Below are 19,380 nucleotides of genomic sequence, written 5' to 3' on the forward strand. Positions count from 1 at the left end.
TGACTAGTAATTTAGGTGATTTGGTGATTTGTTCATGGCTGGTGGTACCACATGAGCACCTTATCATTTCACGATTATCTTTTCATCTCAAATGAATTTGGTCTAAATTAAATGCAATCACATTTGAAGTCGAGGGAAGTCAAGGTGGATGACCTTTAATTACATTGTCTGAAGTTTCTCTACTATTATATGTTCTGTTTTCGGATCAAATTTAATTTTCTAGTCAAAGAAGATATTAAGTAACACTTGGTTTTTCAAACTGCTTTACTGAGCAACTATTTCATACCAATCCCTGCGAACGAACTCAAACTTACTTTTTAGTTATATTGCATACGAACGGGCGCACTGCCCGAAAGTGTGTAGTAGTCAGTTTCAAGGTATTTTCTGATATAAGTTTAAAGCTCGATTTTGCACATCACTCCCTCTTCTTGTCTGCTGTTTGTTTATCCAAAATTTATTATTATTTTCACAAAATCCAAACTCTCCTATCTATATCTATACTATATTATAATGCGAATAGGGTTTCAACTTTCAATTTCAACAATGTACACATCATAATATATGATGTACAATACATCACAACATATTTTTTTCTCACACTTCCATAAATCATTTAACTCCTCTAATTCATTCAAAATCTTTTATCTCAAAAACTGTACATCGATAAATTGTAAAAGTTATATGGGTGTTCTTAAAATTTCATGCTCTTTCATTAAAGATATCATCCGATATACTTTCGACGAATTTTTAAATCCGGGGTCAGAACCCGTACGGCTAAGACATTTAGCTATCATACTTTATGATCTATCACCCCACCACCTCACCGTCGCTAACTCCACGGTCGCTGCAACGTGTGGGTACCGTTCTCGTTTCAATAATAATAAATGGGGAAACCCAAATCCAAAATAGACAACGGAGGAGGAATTGTAACTGCAACACAAGTGGCATTCATCATTGATCGATATTTATCTGATAACAATTTCCTTTTAACTCTCTCCGCTTTTCGCTCCGAAGTTTCTTTACTTCTCCCCCCTTTATCCCCCATCGCCAATCAGGTTTTCTTTCTTTCTTTGTATATATATATTCCAATGATTTGAAAACCGGACCAGACATTGAACCGGTCTTACAATATTTTACAGGTCGGACCGGTCGGGTCAGTTGAACCGGAGTTAGACCGGGTTTTTATGATATATAATATATTTATTTATATGTATACTAACTATTATAAAAAAACACAATAATTTACAAAGAACACTTAATAATATATACTAGGCTCTTTATTGCGAACCCAATTAGAACATCATAAGATAGAACTCTCGACATTTGCGAATTATTTACACATTTCAAAAATTAATCGATGTTCCTAAATAAAAAAAAACTAATATGTAAAATTAACTTTTTGTGGAGTATAACAATATAACAAATATTTTGTATACATTTTCTTTTATATTATATTATATATATTATTAATGGAGAAGGATTTATGAACAGTAACAATGATGAATAGTAACTCGCCTACGTGACGAGTTACTATTCGTCCACGTAATATCCTGTAAATTTTATCAAATCGCATCTTGTTTAATATTTTTCTTATGAGTTATTTGTTGGTTTTTTTCACACTCTTTTTTCTTTTGGGTTTTCAACCAACATTTTGCAACTTTTTTATGCTTAATTATATCCGGATCGTTTACCATTATTCGGATTTTGTCACATTGCATCCTGTTTGGACGTTATATTACAGGTTACTTATTGATTTTAGTCTCACACTTTTTTTTCATTTGGGTTTCCAAACAATATTGCAACTCTTTTACGGTCATATTCTGTAACGTTATGTACCTTATTTGGTTTTTGCAAACTTTTTTCTTTGTGGTTTTAACTAAAATATTTGAAAGCTTTCATTTGACTTTTCTCATTGTGCATATTAAACTAAATAGATGTGTTCGATCCTATAAACTTTTAGATGTTGTGATACTACTTTAAATAAATATATATTTAATATATTAACATATCTATAGTGATACATCACAGGTAACAACATGTAATCACAATAATTGACACTCTCACAATACTAATATATAAGCTAATGTGGTTTTGACATTAGATAAATATATATTTTTGAAACAAAGTTATCTATGACACAATGATTTTTAATTAAGCGGTTGGATGTTCAACACAAGTATTCTAAAACAACAAAAAATTTCAAAACAAAAATTGAAGTCCCGCAACGCGGGACTCGAATAATACTAGTTGTAAACATTTTTTTTATTTTTAAAATTTTTTTTTTTATAGATTTATGAGATTCATTTCCAATATAGTTTGTGAAAAAAAAGGGTCTTAAACATATATGCCAATCACGTGAGTATACAATATAACCCTAATCATTTTCGGTTTTTCCTTTTTTTTCCTTTGAACGTTTGTGTCACGGGACGGCTAGCCGTTACATCCATACGGGCAGACACTCACTAGCGACCAATCCACAAAGTCAGGGACCACAGGGGAGGGAAAATCCATCAATTTAACCGCTACCAGAAGGCATGACGTTAAATTGGAGGTAAAAACTCACCTACTTAGACTCGAACCCTGATCTCATAGGATCCAAACATTATTGCAGGACTTCGGAATGCCATTGGGGTTAAAACCATTGGCATATATCAATTTAATGTACATATAATGACATAATAATAAAAGAAAAATGATAAATTCTCCTAACCAATCATCTTAAAAATCTTCTTAATATATCCACTTGTTAACATATGGGATTCATTAATTCTCTTTCCTAATCTCACCAACTAATTTTCAATATGTTATGATTTTATTAATTAAAAGGCTTTTTAGGTTAATGAGTTTGGAGTAATGATCATTACCCATCATAAAAATTTGCTAAGTTTTATAGTTGCAAAAGTTGATGTCATTAAAAGTCTCAAATTGCTTCCATCTCACGTGCCGGCTAACACTTCATAATTTATATTTATTTTATATTCTTTGTGAGATGCTTATTTCCATAGATTGGCATCTTTCCTTTAAAGTCAAATAAATTATTTATTTCTTTTACAAAGCATTACCTCCGATCCTCCATCACTATCAGTTTCTCATTCCCATTTCACACATCTTTATTTCACCACCTGTTAATTCCGATGAGATGATCTAAAAGAGAAGCCAAAAAGTTTCATTCATCCACCGTCAGAAAACCCTAACAGCCCCCTTTCATCTGTAATCTACCATTCAGATCCGCCACCTGCTACAATTTCCGGCCAGATCCACCACCAGCAACAAGTTCCGGCCAGATCCACCACCAGCAACAAGTTCCGGCAAGATACACAATCACAAATAAGTTCTCAGGGGCAGTTAAGCTTTCAGACGGTAACCAAAAGGAAGATTTGACTGTTATTGAACCGGTTCACAAACAAGTTCTCAGGGGCAGTTAAGCTTTCGGACCTTTCAAAGGTTCTTTTCAAGACCCATTTAATTTGTTGTTATATATAGACATACTTTTTTTCGAACGACAATATATATAAACATACATGCTGTTTCTATCTTTCTATCTAAAAGCTTTTGGAAAAAAAAAAAAAAAAAGATTGTTGTAATTTATGTGTTGGCTGCTTGGCTATATCCTTTCGTTTACAATATATTAAGAAAATGCACTGTCAGATCTTGAAGTCTTAAAGGCACGCATCCCTCATATATCTGTAATCTAACTCATTTTCTTTTTTTTTTTCCGGTTACAAAAATAGGTTTTCATTGAGGTAATCTAAATATAAGTAGCAGCAGAAAGTAATTGATGGCATCTGATTTCTTTATCATCGATCCATCCATCAAATTTTCGATCATGATTTCACCGTTTAATAATGAGTAAGTTACCATTCTAATCATTTATTAGTTTGTTTTTTTTTTTTTATTTACTTACATGAATATTCACTATTATTTACATTCACTATTATTTACATGTTAAATTTTCGTAATAACATGCCTTTACATTTAATGCATTTATACTTTAATACATTACATTATTGTTGTGATAGTTGTTTGTATGTTAGTATCAAGACTCCAAAAACATAAGGTAAAAATAGTCAAAATTTTTATAAAATAAAATTATATAGTTTATTTGTACTAACAAGATAAACCGTAAAACAACATTTTCAATACATAAAGATAAACATTTTACTTTAAAATTAAGTATATGAATATCTATTATAAACGAATGTTATAAAATAATTATCCTTATACATATATACTAGATTTTAGACCCGTGTTCAACACTTGACACGGATTTAACGATATCATCACTATTAGATATTTATACATTTAAATATTTAAGTCATAAAAGCTTGTAATTTTAAAGATTCAAGGTTCTAAGTGTTATATTTTGCAAGTTGTACTACAATAATCATAGGTTCGTCACGTCATTGTTAGCTGATAGATATTGATGGAATTGTTTGTCCTAATCATTGCACAAGACACATGCTATTCACAAGGCACATGCTATAATAATATCTCTATTATAGGAGTTTTTGGAATCAGTTGTTCTTATAATGTGATATTATTATGAAAAATAATTAAAAACTTAAATATAAACATACTTGTGATTCTGAACAAAAGTATAACATAAACAAAAATATTTATAGTCAAAGTTCGTAAAGTTTGACTTTGAAAATAATAAAGTGGACAACTTTAGTGAGACGGAGGGGATATTTATTAATAAGTCATTATGTTTTGAAATTATTCTTTGTAGACAATATTTCATACGTTGGAATTTTTTTAGTTAATTAAATGATTGTAATTTAAAAAAATTCTCTCAATTTGATGACTAAAATAAATATAAATTAGGTCTTCAGGGCAAAAAAAAGTGTATATTATGGATGAAAAACAAAAAAGTGTAAATTAATGAGACTGTTTCTACAAATTAATATATATACTAATATAATAATATATTTGGATAATGATTATGAAGATTTATAATTTATAGTTAATCTAAATGATGACATAAACGAAAGTCAATTTGCTGAAATTGAGCGATTTGATTGGTTAATAAGTCATTAGTTCAACTGTATTATAGTATATAAGATTTATCTTTAGTCGTGTAGTTGACATTGATATTTATATGCGTAAATCTATATTTATATATATAATAAAAAGTCAAAAAAAGTTAAAATTGAAAATTTAAGAAAATCGAGAGGTGTGATTACGCGGATTAAAAATAAATAAAGATTAAAGTCGCGTTTGGTTCACAAAATTTTATGGAATCTGATGGAATTGTAATTGAATTCCATTCCATAGTGTGTTTGGTTGGTTAAAGATGGAGGAATCACATTCCGTTGGAATGTTAACATTCCCTCCTTTGATGGAATCTCCATTCCTTGAGGATGAGGGGAGGAATCTTATTCCGTCCCTCACTTGAATCTTCAAAAAATCAAAAACATTCCGTCAAATTCCATTCTTTCAGATTCCAATTCTTTTAAAGATTTCATTTCTTCCAAAAACATTCCGCGAACCAAACGCGCCCTAAGTATTCAGGGCTAAAAATTATAAATTATTGATGGAAAAAAAAATGTAAATTAATAAGATTTTTTTACACATATTAATATAATAATAATTATATTTGGATAATGACTATTAGAATTTTTAATTTATAAGTAAATTAGATGATGACATCATCAAAACTCAAATTGATAAAATTAAACGATGTGATTGGTTAATAAGTCATTAGTTCAACTGTCTTATAGTATATATAAGATTAATATTGTTTAATTTTATTTGAAATATAACCGGTTACAAACAAATTAATTGATATTTAAATGATAGAGTGGCTAGAAAACGAAAAACTTATAATATTGTATCGAAGCGCGTAACACGACCAGGTAAAAAAGGGTAGCCCCACCACCCACTATTAGCGGCGATGTTGTCACAAATAGTGGGTCCCACTGACAAACTGCAGCCATTCAATGCGACCGTTTAATGTGCAATGGACCCCACTATTTGCGGCGACGTCGCCGCTAATAGTGGTCCCCCACTTAAACTACATAGTTTTAAACGCGCAGATCTCTTCCTTTCTTCTCCTTAAGTCCTCCGGCCATCTCTTCCTTCCTTTCATCTATTTTTGAGGCAATATATCCTTTTTATTTGCATAATCCGGCCATCTATCCCCTCATCCTCGTTATCAACAATCCTATATGTTTGTCCCACGTTTTTCGGCGTCCCGGTCTCCATTTTCAGACGCGTTATTAGCGGCGACTGTTTTCCGGCGAATAAGTTATCCGGCGAACTAGTTTTGCGGGGAACGTTTTTTCTGGCGATATCCGGCGAACCAGTTTTCGATATTTCCGGCGATATCCAGCTATATTTATGTTTTTCGGCGATCGTATTTTTTCCGGTGACCCAGTTTGTCCGGTTTTCCGACTACTCATTTTTCCGGTGAACCAGTTTTCAGACGAGGTAACACTCATTTACCTTTTAAATTGTCGTTTTTATTTTAATATATAAAAATGTTATATAATATATGTTTGTTATAGAAATTATTAGTTATACAAAATAAATGTTAGAAAATATATGTTTGTTAGAAAATATATGTTGAAAAAAAATGTTAGAAAATATGTGTTAGAAAATATTAGTTATAGAAATGTTATAATTTAATGTTATAAAATATATGTTTGTTATAGAAAATATATGTTAGAAAATATTATTTATAGAAATGTTATAGTATTATAGTTAGGAAATATATGTTTGTTGGTTTGATTGTAAAAACTTTGTAGAATATGATTGTCAGAAAGATTATGTTATTATAGTTAGAAATGATATGATTCTTAGAAATTAATTGATTTTTAGGAATTATTGGTAGTTAGAATTATTGTTTAAAATGTTATATTATTATAGTTAAAAAATTATATGATTGTTAGAAAATTATGGTTATTGTTAATATGATTGTTAGTATTATGTTAGAAAACACTTGTTAGTATGATTGTAATTGTTAATATAGTTGTTATTAGGTTAGTATTAATGTTAGCAAAGAAGGTTTGAAAAATAAGTTGCAAAAATGTGGTCAATTTAGGTATAATAAGTTTGAAAAAAAAATTTGTGTCCAAAATATGTTAATTTAATTTGCACCTTTTTTTTGACATTTATGATTGTTTATATTATTTTATAAATTGTGTATAACTGATGTAGGTTAAAATGGCTGCACTTCACGGCGGAGATGGTGGCAACGACCCTCCAAATTGGGGGTGGAACCCCGAATGGGGTTGTAGGCGTACGAGTGGTAAGTATATATTGATGTATTAAGCATATAAATATATGGTATATGTATATATATATATTTGTTATTTTATTTTGTTTTGCAGGTATTAGCACAGGGAGAGTTAGCACAGGGAGAGCTGCTGCTGCTAACAATGATCTGTAGCGGGAGTTTCAGAATTCGGGACGCCAAATCTCACTTATGTTGAATAACGATCTCAGCAGGTGGCAGGCAATCGGGGACCACGCCAAGTGGTACAAGAGCTATTTGGGGACCTATGTCGCTACCGTCCCACATAATTACGAGTCGTGGGATCAGGTGCCCCAGCCCATCAATGATGGACTTACTGACTGGCTTATGGTATAAAACTTATTTTTTTTTACTATTTAAATACGTCATTTAAAAAGTATGGTAGATGCTAACTATTACTACAAAATCACAGAGACGGTTTTACTTGGAACCATATCTAGATCACCCAGAAAGTCACCCCTTACGAGAGGCCGTGACCAGGATGCCCTGAAGATCTACAGGGATAAAAAATCAAAATTCAAGAAGACTTGGTTCACCGACAGGGGTGGTTCACAGAGGCGGGCAGAACTGCAGGGTTAACCTTCGTATAGGATGCCTCCACAGGTATGGAGTTATCTACTGGGTTACTGGACCAGCGACCCCGGATGATTGCTGCCCAAAGAAACACGACAAACAGGCAGCAACAAGATAATATTGTCAGTACTCACGATCGGCAGTCATACGCTCAGCGTGAATGGCGTTACGCTGTAAGTTATACGTAAATATTTATATCAACATATGTATATATATATAGAGAGAGAGAGAGAGATACACATACATATATATAACTTTGATTAATGTATATAAAGGAAGATAATGAGAGGCGACGTGAGGAGCCGCTTGAGTTCTATTTGCGGGCCCACACGAGACGAGATGGGACGGTGCAGAACGCAGTTATGCCCATTTATGTAAGTTCTCGCACAACACTTAAATTCGTAATTTTTTGTAATTTTCTATTAAGTATAACTAATTGGTAGTTTTTTGTAATTTTCTGTTAATGTGTTATAGGAGCGGCTTGTTGATACCCACCATAGACTTTCCCAAGTGCCCAATACCCCCACCTACGCAGACATTTGTGGACGCTTTAGGGACCCGATCGGGACATACTCGTGTGGTTGGGCGTGTCGTTAGGGGAACACGTGGACTAAATGTCCCCCTCCCGGAGGATATAGAGGAACCTCTCCCAGCCTAGCAGTCATCGTCCTTTAACGTGAGTGATATGTTCGCCCAGGTTAGCCCTTGGAGCCAGGCATCATTCCAGGCCGGGCCTAGCACGTCATCATCCCAGGCTGGGCCTAGCACGTCACGGGCCCACACACAGCGGTTGGGTAGTGATAGTGATAGTGAAAGTGATTAGTTTTTAATTTTACGAACTTGTTCGTTTATGTATGTATTCATGGTTTAACTGAAGTTCGATTTCCTTTTATAATCTTCATTTGCGTGACCTGATCATTTCCTTTTATAACCTTTGATGATAAAAACAAAATATTATAAAAAATATGATCTGATGCACCTTATAAAAATACGATGGGTATCAACTTTACAACAAAATTAATGATTGTAAATTTGTTTTGGTACAACGAAAACTCGAACATAAAAAATATGTACAATAAAAAAATACACAAACATACAACCTATATACAACATCGAACGAATTTAATCATTTATTACAATAGGAGGCCCAGGTGGTACTCTTGGTATGTTTCCATTTATTACAATAGGAGGCCCACTTTGGATTCTTGTAAGCCATTGGGTAGTCGCCTGCTAATTGCACTGCAACAAAATGGTTTTCGCCATTTATGAGAGCAATACTTATCGGTTGGTCGAATAACCGTTCATCCAAGCTGTGATGCATCGGGAATACTGTGCGGGGGTCACGTAGGCTTATGCAGTTGATTATTATACCCAGCTTATTGGCCAGGAGGATATGGAACCACACTTTACTCATCTAATGATCTCTCGGTCGGCTTCTTCCATAATAAGATGTTCGCAGCGCCGAAAACATGCGGGTGCCCTCAGTTTGCCCAAACATTCGCATATACCCATCGAGGTTAGATTCATACTCCGCGAGCATCTGCGTACGAACCCACTCTGCACCCATCTCCTCATCTAGCCCCAAAGCAACAGCAGTAGCTCGAAATCCACAATTACCATCTCCATTGACATTCTATGCGCCGACAACGTACAGGCGTATGTACGATGGTAGCTCATCTAGTACCCAATCGTAATTTTTGGACAGACTGGCGTTATACGGTTCCGCAACATACCCAACCCAACTGACCGAGGACTGTGCCTCTGACTCTGGATCTGACACTTGCTCTTGCGTTGTTTCATATATGGGTGCATAGTTAGGTTGTGTCGGTGGTGCCTGAAACAAGTCATCAACTAATTCGGAATATGGTTGCTCAAAGTTGACCCCATAGGACGGGTCCCCGAAGCCATATAATTTTTCGAAAATGTAGGACGTTTCCCCGACACAATATACTTTTTTGACCCCATAGGACTGGGTTGGGTCCCCGAATGTATATATATCATCAAGACCTGGATATGGGTGTAGGTTTCCAAAAAAGTCAGGATTATCTTTGACCTACTCTGCCTCGGGGTGTGACTGCTCCCCGAACAAGTTTCGTTTCTCGGGATAACGACAGAATTGGGACGGCTCGTACATACTGTGTCGCGCACCCTTTAGGTCATCAAAATAATCATGTGTGTTGTCGAACCGTGATGTGGTGGGGGCATACTCACATTGTCTGGCGGGCTGCGCAGGTGGGGGTTTGTTCAAATCGGGCACCTCGTCTTCCCTCGGTCGACTGGACTTGGATTTTCGAAGCCCAGGTGGGTTTTTGTTGAGATCCGACACCTACACCATTAGTAAGAATCAATTACCTAAACTGAGGTAGTTATATATGATGTATTTCTTGAATCAGCTCGAAAAAGTTATGATGTATTTTGTATACCTTTGGCGGCTTTTGTTTCGACCCGACTGGTCTTCCGCGTGTGCTCTTTTGAACAAGAGGATATTTCACTTGTGTCTTACCGGGCTTAAACATGTCTTTAATCTTTGACAACCAATGTTTCTGTTGGGCCTTGGGTTGCCCAACCAAGAAATTCGTAAGACCATCGACGACTTTATGGACATCGTCTTCGTCTTCTACGCATGTCCACGGTGTTAAGTCAAGCTTTCTCCAAAACGGGTCTATCACATGAGGCTAAATACGAGTCCCTGCATTTTTTTGATATCAATAAGTATACGACATTATGTCCTTATGATGGAAAAAAAAGTAATAAAACATACTAACCACGCTGCATGTACTCGACAATCTTGCAGGCACATGGTAGCCCGCAACTAGACTGAACCTCGCACCCGCATTTTTTTACGTGTCATTTAAGGACTTTGTCTAAGCGTACGATTTCACTAGCCATGATGTTCAAAGCTTTATGTGAAACCTTTCCCAACAGGTCCTTCACACAGTTGTAGTTATGAATCCCCTTCCGGGTCCCGTTGCTGTACCCCAGTTGGCCCCTTATTTTTGTCTCTTGACCGATCAGGACAGAATCAACACATTGCAGGATTCTAGTAAATGTGCATTTCCCCCTCAATTCTTCCTTCAGTAGGTGGTGCTCGGCCTCGACTCTGTTTGTGGCCAATAGGACACAAACTGCTCTCGGTACGGGGACAACCAATTATCGGTCAGGTACTTGTAAACGTCTGGGAAAGCTGCAAGTTTATTCTTTAACTCCTTCTCGTGTGACTTAAACTCGTCAAAAGTCCGAGATTGATAGACTTTTTTCCACCAGACGTTAAGCCTGTCAATGTTAACATCTTTCTTCATCCGCAATGCCGGTTCGCAGTGTTTGATTATGTTTTGCCATATGTGGTACCTACACAACAGGTGTTTCACTTCCGGCATAACAACCTTCAAAGCTCTCATCAGGGCCAGCTCCCTGTCAGTAAGAACGACACAAACGGCAAAGTTTTCAACAAGGGGGACTTGAGACATCGTAACACCCATTGATAATTCGCCTCCTGCTCGTTTACGATAAACACATACGCTAAACTGAAGGTCTTTCCCGTTGAAGTCACGCAGACGATCTCAACTAGCGGCATGTTGTAGATGTTGGTTTTGTACGTGGAGTCTATTTCAATAACCCAGGGAAATGCGCCATAGGGTCATTGATGTTGGATGAATGAAAAACAGGTTCTCCAAACGTCCATTTTTGATATTTGTGGTGAACTGGTAAAAGTAGCTTTTCTCCTGCAACATTGAGAACATAACCTGCGAAAAGTGAACAAGATATAGTAATTAAGTCACTTCCAATAACTTAGTACATAATCACTAATTTGATGTTTGTACCTGCATTGGAGTACGCCCTGTTTGACCCGACCTCCGTCTCGATTTCAGGAAGTTGGTAATCTCTCCTTTCCGAGTCAAGTTTCCTGGAAATTCAAGTTTGAGGTTTACCAGGATCTGATGTGGGTACAAACCGCGATCCGATTGGTTCCCCACATATTCCTTTTCTTCATCCGTTATCCGTCTCGCGTACGCATTCCCTTGTAGTTCGGTAGTTGGATCATGATTGTGTCTCCAGTCCTTGACAGTTACCCTCCAACCACCATCACGCCTAGGACGGCCTATTAAAGTGAAGGGACAACCTATCTTACTGGACCGTTTGGGTGGCCCAATTAACCTTGCATCGCGCGCTCCACCGTAGTGACATATAAATGTCACTTTATTGACCACCTCTTTTGAGTTTTTGTTCGTCCGCCGTATGACTAGAACATAACCCAAATCCATTGCTGTTCTTTGAGCCCACTCCGTGAATTCTTCAACGGAACCGAACACCTCATCGGTTTCAAAGTCCCCAGTTTCGCATTCAAATTCACCGTTTGCATCAGGTTGCTCAAACACATTATCCGGCTCTTCAATACGTACGTTTTCTGGGTCTGCCCAAATATCCTCCAAACTATCCATCTGAAACAATTCAAGTAAACATTTGTTTACTTTAAGTTACCTGTTTTGGTTTACTTTAATTGAAATTTTAACCCTTCTTGTTTATATGTTTAAAAAAATTCAGATCACCAGACAAAATGCTTGATGGAAGCACTGGTCATCATGAACTTCTTTCTGGAATGTCTTCTACATTTACTGAATTCCAATCCAACCAGGACATGAATAACGTCTTAGGTAACTAATTACTACTACGTTACAAATGGGTCATTGAATTGATGGTCTGGAAATGGGGGGTCGAAATTGGCATTTAGCTTAAGGTTGTTTGGTTTTAAGTCTAGTTTTACATACCTGACATAATAGGGAGACTCAAAAGTTGATTTACTTTTTACGTTTCATATTCCCACGAGCTAGCAAATGCATACCAGTAGCCAGTAGGCCACAATGATTTTTGCTGCAAAACAAAAGCAACCTAAATGTTTTCATTAAAATTTTCCATACAACATAAAAATTACAACACAAGGGTATTGCTGGTCTGGGGTCATATCTTCTTTCTCATTCGGTTTGCAGGCTTTAATCTTAAAGGTTGTTATCTTTTGGGTCCATTAGACCCTTTTCTTGCTTAGCTTAAATACTTTTTTTTATCGGATCATTTGTAAACCTTCAAAATCTGACAGTTTTGTGTCCTTATGCTTGCAATCAAAGTGAATAACTTTTAAGGAACATCTTTGAGATACGATAATCGATTTTTCAAGTAACGTAGTACTCAAAGGCTCACTCCCCGAGTTTCCTGAGAACTGGTCTCTTGAACAACTAGTATTTAGTTATGTTGAGGTCGTGGGGAAACTACCAGATTTTATTGGTAGGCTTAGGATGTTGTCCAGGATAGAAGTTAAAGCAGTTTTGATGCACAATTTTGTCCGACTTGTCTATCTTGATCTATCTTCTAATCAGTTCACATGGTCAATCCCATCATATTGGTAGTCAAATGGATAAATTTACCAAAACAACTTGAGTGGAAAAATTAATTGAAACTGGGAAGGTTTTGAAAGCCTCGGTTATATTAGCCTGGGTTACAACTCCTCGGGTGGGAATATATAGTCTCTGCTAACCTTGCCATCACATCAGGATTTAGACCTTTTAAACACAAAATCTGTAAACTTAATGATGTTTCTTCTTATCAATCATGAAATTTGGATCAGTCAAGTGTTAGTACTTGGATCCATTTGAAATTTCCAGCTATTTTAATTCTCACCCTTTCTGCAAATAACTTCACTGGCAGTGTAGACCTTGTCCTTTGACCTTGACATGTTTGGAAAGTTTAAGGAGCTTTATGCACTTGATCTTTTAAACCATGATGTTACCGTCAGTGTTAAGGCAACGTGGCAAACGGATCAGCCTTTTCATTACTCAATAAGCTCAACACGTAGAAGGCCCCTTTATCCCCCGGTGAATGCGTAATGCCAGTTCTCACTGTGTTATTGACCTATCACACAATGCTTTATCAGGTAAAGTTTGTTGATTGGAATTCTTAAAGACTTGGGATTCCCTTGGAACTTTGGGTCTACATGTTAACTAGGAGTATCGCTGAGCAGCTTGAAAATCTTACTTTTCTTTCATTTCTTAATCTCTCTTATAGTCATCCATATTTGTTAAAAGCCATCGCATTGTGCGCCTAGGCCCTAGGCGTAGTAGATTTTTAGCTAATCGCATCTGATCCCTAAGCCCAAGGCCCATAAGTTTAAGCGAGTTTTTTGGGAATCGGATTTAACTTAAATGGTGGTCAACGGTCAAACCTGACCGGATATGTCTCAAAATGGGTATGAAAAAAAGATCTTGTGGCCGGAGATGAAGAAATCCATACATCATGGAGGAGAAGATGTAGAGATATGTTGATGAAGTATAGGAGGGGATACTTGCTTGTTGATTTGACAGATGGATATGGAGGCGCACAAAAACCCTAGAGTAATAGAAAGAAAGTAGTACTTTTTTGTATTTCCAACGCCTTCTTTTCTTTTGGTGTATAAAAGGTTAGGGTAAATGCCAACAAATGGGCTTTCAACCCAATATTAAGCCCATGAAAGTATGAAATAAGAACCTATACTTTTTTTAATATACAGTTTAGCCCATTAACTTTAATAAACATGTCATTAATACTAAATAATTAACAATATTTGTGAATATTGGTTGAATAATGGCATTTTCTTTGTTTTACTTAAAGTGCGCTTTTTTTGCTCAGTCCTGCGCTTTTTTTGCGCATCTCGCCTAGGCCACATTTAGTACCTTTGCGCATTGAGTGCGCCTCGCGCCCTTAACAACTATGTAGTCATCTTTCACGACGGATCCCAAAGGCTCAAACTCTTAGAAATTTACAAAGTTGTTTTTCGAGCGAGATGAAGTGATATGTCATACGTTGCTCTAAACTGGTTTTTTTTTTCTTGTTTGTATAAAGCAGACTTCTAAGGGGGGTGGGAGTGGATACCCCAACCCCAATCTTTCCCAAATTTTCACATCACCATTTTCCAATAAAAACCTTCCACCTCAAACTTTCTCAATTCACCCCAAATCATCCCAAAATGATGGCGCCACTCACCCCAACCCCAATTTCCACATCATCTTTTTTATTTCCATTTATTTTTACTTAACAAAATCACAAATTATATTAAAATTAAAAAACATACCCTTTTATTATATTATAACAAAGAAACATTACATAATACTTAAAAAAAAATAAAGATTACATAATACTTAAAAACAATAAACATTACATAATACTCAAAAAAAAAGAAACATTACATAATACTAAAAAAAAACTAATCATCGAGATACGCCAAATCTTGAGCCCATACGTGCTCCGTAAGATCATATCGAAGGCGATGGTGAACTTCTTCGTCTTTCAACTCCGCATACACACTTTCATCGAACACCGGTTGCACTGGCGGGTCCATTATATGGACCGGTGAGATTGCCCTCCCGTCCCTCTTAATGATCATGTTGTGTAAGATAATACATGTATGAACATACTTTCCAATTTTGTCTTTCGTTTGAGGTCGAAGAGGTCGTTGAAGAATTTTCCATTTACCTTTGAGGACACCAAAAGCTCGCTCGACATCTTTTCTGGCCGCCTCTTGCAATTTCTTGAATCTTTTTTCCTTAGGGTCGGTTGGATACGGGTATGCTTTAACAAGTGTTGACCCCTTGTTGTAGATCCCATCACTAAGATAGTAGCCACGTTTATAATCTCGGCCATTCACGCGGAATGAAGAATCCGGAGCCGTTCCGTTACGCGCTGTGACATACAAATCGGATTGGTTCAACACGTTGATGTCGTTGTTCGACCCCGGGACACCGAAAAAAGCATGCCAAATCCACAAATCTTGTGACGCGATGATTTCAAGCATAATAGTTGGACCGTTGTGGTCACCCCTCGTGTATTGCCCTCTCAAACGTCTAGGACATGCCGACCACTCGACATGTGTGCAATCGATGCTACCAAGCATTCCAGGCATATGATGTCGAAGCTCGTGGGCCTCGAAGATGCGTGCAACGTCGTGTGACGTCGGCCTGCGTAGGTACTCTCGGCTATACAACCGAATGATGGCGTCACAAAAATAATCAAGGGTCTCACGTGCGGTTCTGGCTGCCATGCACAAGTACTCGTCATACTCGTCTGGTGCATTACCCGTCGCGAGTTGCCTAACGGTGGATGTGCATTTCTGTATCGCCGTAAAACTTTTTCTTTTTCTTGCATCGTAACGTTCTTGGAAATACGGGAAGTTTGCTTCAATGTCGCGCACGATATCTAAAAACATGGTCTTGTCCATTCGAAACTTCTTTCGAAAGTAATCGTCTTCGTATTTTGGTCGTTGAACGAACCAATCTTTCAAAAGAGTGGCAAGACCAATTTCCCGACGCCGGTCCGTATACCGTCGAGTTTGAGGAGCACTAGAAGTTGTCGTATCTTTAAGAAAGTGTAACGCGTTAACAAAGAATTCCATAGAGCTATCGTTTGATTCGTCGGGAGAGTCGCTCGAATTATCCAAAAGACCGGAAGCCATATTTTTTGGTGTTGGGTGTAAGAAATTAGTGATGAAAAGGTTGGGGTGTTTGAATTTTATAAAAATGTAGTGAAAATGAGAGTAGTTGTGTGTTGTTTTGGGAAGAAAAGAGTGTATATATATAGAGAAAAAGGTAAAAGACAAAAAAAAAAAACAAAAAGCAACGGCTCTCTACTACCCCCGCTCCCCCTCGCCACGTGTCCAGCCACCATTGGTCCGTTTCCTGCGCGCGGCCCCCACGTCCGATTCTCTCTCCTCGGGCTCCATTCCCCGTTTTCGGCCATATCTTCCCCACCCCGACCCCCTGGCGGCGGTGTTCCCACGCGGGGCCGGGCTTCACCGATCACCACCCCACATCCACTCCCACCCCCCTAAACTTATTGATGTAATGCAGGGCCTAATTCGGTGACATCTGTACGTAAAGTCTGTAACCAAATGCATCAAAGTGTTTAGTCCAGGTAAGCATTGATTCTCTCCGGTTTATTATTTTATATTAATTACTACTGAGTTATTGATTGATGATGTTTGTTGTGTAGTAAAAAGCCGTAGAAGTATAGGAACATCAGATCAAGAGACTGTTGACGCAGATGTGGTGGCGTGACAAATTTTGCTTACATGGTGAAGTATAGTACTTACTGCCGTTGAATGGTTTAATGAAAAGGATACAACATTACTTGGTACAAGTCGTCTTTCTTGGTCGTAGACTTAGATCATTATGACTGATGACTGATATTTTAGTAAATCTTATTTGGTATTTCCATTAATTGATCACCTTGTTTAGGTGATGTTGATCTGAATGTAATTTGTTTATGTCAAATGGTAGTTGGAGGGTGGCTTTTCTTCTTGCGTCAGTTTTATTCATTTGATGGTATGCATTATCTATTTCTAGACAAATGTCTGCGCGATGCAGCGGTGTTACGGTGGCGGTGGTGACAGTAGCGGCTGTGGCGGTGTGGTTATTAATCTAAAAGTAATTGATGTAAAAATGGTAGTATTTTTTCATGGTTAAAGGACGTATGTTGTAAATGATAAATTCATTAAGGGTATCATATGTATATTAAGGAGAGATATTTAAATGAATGAGAGGATAAGTTTGGGTTAGGGCTACCATCGAGGCGAGTTTTTTTCGAGCAACTCGAGCTCAACTCGATCGAGTCGAGTTATTATTGAGCCCGAGTCTGAAATTGAGGCTAGAAATAATTATCGAGTTGGGCTCGAGCTTTACATAGCTCATCTCGAGTACTTATCAAGCTTTTCGAGCTTTTAATATATATTGTATATGTTTTTTTGATAGCATAAATTGTATGTATATTTTTGAGTTTTTCGAGCTTTCAATAGCATAAATTGTATTGTATATTTATTTTCGAGCTTTTCGAGTCGAGTTTCAAGCCGAGCTCGAGTCATGTTTATAGACACAAGCCAAACTTGAGCCTTTTTTGAGCTTTTCAAGCCGAGGTCGAGCCGTATTATAAGTACAACGAGTCAAGCTCAAGCCTAGACACCGAAAGCTCGTCGAGCTATCGAGCCGAGCTCGAGCCATGCTCAGCTCGAGCTTGGCTCGACTCGGCTCGATAACACCCTTAGTTTGGGTTTATGTCCTTTATGAAACATTTGAAGGAGTAAATGCTTTATAAGATACTTTAGATATTGTATCTCTAGTAGCTACTAAAATCACTCCCAATGCATGTATACGGCTCCCGTATTCGTTCTGTATGCAAAGTCAATACAGTCTAGACTATTGGGTGTGTTATGTATTGACACCGTATTGCTTACTTATTGGAGCATTCCATGGTCATGAATACGGAGTAAGGAGCGGTCCTTTTTTTTATTTGAAAATTGATATAAGATATGTATATATATTTGTAAAATAGCCGTTAAATTCAAATCAATGCAGCTACTTTAAAGTTATACTAATTGCATAAAGAAGTCGGTGTAATGCAAAATACATTTAGGTCAAATATTTGAACTCATTAAAAGAAAGGTAGCATAACATACAAGTAGGGATGACACCCGCGAGTAATGGATCCGGATATCTTTTTTTCATAACCATGTCCGCGAGTTTTTCTTGATCCATCAATTAGCGGATATCCACCAACGGGTTAAATATTTAATCCATGTATCCGCGGTTATACAAGCTTACGGATAAATTTACGGATTATCATTATAAACTTTATAGTATGGCCCTTAATAAATAAAAACAACTATACATGAATGAACAAGACTACCCAATCTCTAAGAGTAATATTTCTAAATTTATTAGATTTGAATAACAAATTGGAAACATTATGTATATCAGTGGGCTATAAAATTGAAATTAAGCATTAAAACAAGAAATAGTTCTAAACTAAAGGTTTAAACATTTTATATAGATAAATTCAAAGTTGACCAATATCCTTATCACATATATAAATATAAGTTTTATATAAAACTAAAAATAGTTTGTGTGTTTGACGGGTATCCTATGAATATATTCACGGATCTCTCAAATGAGTATCACGAGTTGCGTGACGGATATATCCATGACGGATATGATATATCAATTATCCATCCGCAACCCGCAAGCGGATACAAATTTATATCCATTATGTATCTAAGGGTAAAATTTATTGAAATTATCCACGGGTAATTTATTGAAATTATTTACGGGTAAAATTTATTGAAATTACCCGTCCATGACGGGTGAGTATTTGCGGATCACGGTTTTTTACCCGTCCATCCCTACATACAACAATGATATAAGGGGAAAGTGAGTGTGAAGTTTTTATACACTTAATTGAAAAACGCTGTCACATCTTATTAATTAAATATTTTTTACAAAAATTGAACAAATGTACAATAAGTATTAAAAAATTAAATGTGAAAGGCTTTCATCCAAGTTGAGTGTGAGACAACCCATATTCATTTCTCCAATGATATAAATAACATGTAATAATATTAAGAATAATGAACGAAAAACATTATGTTGATTAGCAGAATTCAAATAATATTAATAATGATGATAATTGAACCTCAATTTAGGTAGAAATGGAGGGAGAAAATGCAAATTTGCAATACATATGATTGAATTAGTTGTATAGTA

General features: G+C 36.4%; 2 protein-coding genes and 1 long non-coding RNA gene across 4 annotated transcripts; 2 read left to right on the forward strand and 1 right to left on the reverse strand.

Annotated features, from left to right (window-relative positions):
- The first annotated feature begins 3,010 nt into the window (after positions 1 to 3,010).
- On the forward strand, positions 3,011 to 7,739 carry LOC122588401. Its single transcript, XR_006322161.1, has 5 exons — positions 3,011 to 3,444; positions 3,732 to 3,849; positions 7,159 to 7,249; positions 7,332 to 7,585; positions 7,668 to 7,739. It is a non-coding gene; the product is annotated as an uncharacterized LOC122588401 (long non-coding RNA).
- On the forward strand, positions 7,739 to 8,738 carry LOC122588400. Of its 2 annotated transcripts, none has more exons than XM_043760506.1 (3): positions 7,739 to 8,001; positions 8,104 to 8,202; positions 8,303 to 8,738. In XM_043760506.1, the coding sequence occupies exons 1-3, from the start codon at positions 7,861 to 7,863 to the stop codon at positions 8,423 to 8,425; spliced, it is 363 nt and encodes a 120-aa protein (XP_043616441.1). In that variant the 5' UTR covers positions 7,739 to 7,860; the 3' UTR covers positions 8,426 to 8,738. The 2 variants fall into 2 exon arrangements, with proteins under 2 accessions (XP_043616441.1, XP_043616439.1); XM_043760504.1 differs by having other exon boundaries at positions 8,108 to 8,202.
- A 6,318-nt stretch (positions 8,739 to 15,056) lies between these two features.
- On the reverse strand, positions 15,057 to 16,301 carry LOC122587924 (protein ALP1-like). Its single transcript, XM_043760078.1, has one exon. It carries the CDS (start codon positions 16,299 to 16,301, stop codon positions 15,057 to 15,059), a length of 1,245 nt encoding a protein of 414 aa, XP_043616013.1.
- Between the last annotated feature and the right edge of the window lie 3,079 nt (positions 16,302 to 19,380).

The sequence above is a fragment of the Erigeron canadensis genome, chromosome 2 (assembly GCF_010389155.1).
Source record: "Erigeron canadensis isolate Cc75 chromosome 2, C_canadensis_v1, whole genome shotgun sequence".
Taxonomy (NCBI): Eukaryota; Viridiplantae; Streptophyta; class Magnoliopsida; order Asterales; family Asteraceae; genus Erigeron; species Erigeron canadensis.